Below are 1089 nucleotides of genomic sequence, written 5' to 3' on the forward strand. Positions count from 1 at the left end.
TGTTCTCTCTCCCCCTCCTCCTTCCCCCTCCCGCCCGGTGTAACCCCCGCTCCCGGTGTGTTCCCCCCCCTCTCTCGCCCCCAGGGGCCGCCTGACCCTCGCCGACATGTACGAAATGCTGCGACAAATGTCGCCGCCGCTGGGGCTGGGCACGAGCTGCCCCCCCCGCGTGGCCTATAAGGTAGAATATCCCCCCCGGGGGCATCCCCCCAGCCCCGGCCCCCCCAAGGCCTCACTTTTAGGGGAGATTTGGGGGGATTTGGGGGCTTTTTTTTTTTTTTTTCCCTCCCGTGTTTTTCTCCTCCTGCGGCCGCCGGCCCCCGCTGAGCCCCCCCAGGACGGGCTGGGTAAGATGCGTCACCCTGGGGCCTGGACACCCTGCCCCGCCCCCCACCCCAAAGAGGTTTTGGGGTCCCCCTGGGGGCTCAGATGGACCCCCAAAGATCCCCTATTGCCGTCCCTCAAAGTCCCTTCCAGGACTCAACCTCTCCCAGAAGATCTCCTATTTGGGGTCTCCATGGGGCTTCCCCTCCCAGCCTCTATTTGGGGTCTCCTAAAAGCCCCTAATTAGGGTCCCCCCCATAGGGCTCAATCAGCCCACCCAGAGCCCCTAATTGGGGTCCCCTAAAAGCCCCTAATCAGGGTTCTCCTATGAGGCTCAACCAGTCCCCTGAGCCTTTGTTTAGGGTCAACCCCAGGGCTCAACAAGTTCTCCCAGAGCCTCTAATTGGGGAGCCATGTGGGGCCCAACCAGCCCCACCTTGAGCTCCTACTTGGGACCCCCCAGAGTCCCTATTGGGGTCCCCCTTGGGCTTCAACCGGGCCCCTAAAGCCTCTAATTGAGGTGCCTTGTGGGGCTCAGCCCCCTTTCCCCCACAGTCCCTATTTGGGCTCCCAAGTGGGGCTCAACAATGTCCCCTACACAGCCCCCATTTGGGGTCCCCCCTCCTGATTCCCTATTTGAGGTCTCCCATAGGGCTCAGCCCCTCCCCCAGTATGGGAGATCCCCTGCAGGGCTTGAGGTTGCCCTCCCCCGATCACTCCATTTTTAGGGACACCCCTGGGGGCTTGCCCCTCTCTCCCCATCCC

The 1089-nt window shown here is 62.7% G+C and overlaps 1 protein-coding gene across 1 annotated transcript in view; it reads left to right on the plus strand.

The window, feature by feature from the left end:
* Positions 1–210, plus strand: part of CACNA1A (calcium voltage-gated channel subunit alpha1 A) — an 11384-nt gene extending 11174 nt beyond the window's left edge. The window contains exon 26 of the mRNA XM_027910421.1: positions 85–210. Coding sequence (XP_027766222.1) covers positions 85–180 — 96 coding nt within the window. The 3' untranslated portion in view covers positions 181–210. The remainder of the gene's footprint in view (positions 1–84) is intronic.
* The last annotated feature ends 879 nt before the right edge of the window (positions 211–1089 follow it).

Source organism: Empidonax traillii, unplaced genomic scaffold (assembly GCF_003031625.1).
Source record: "Empidonax traillii isolate 1590-97213 ecotype Southwest subspecies unplaced genomic scaffold, ASM303162v1 scaffold3436:size12998, whole genome shotgun sequence".
NCBI lineage: Eukaryota > Metazoa > Chordata > Aves > Passeriformes > Tyrannidae > Empidonax > Empidonax traillii.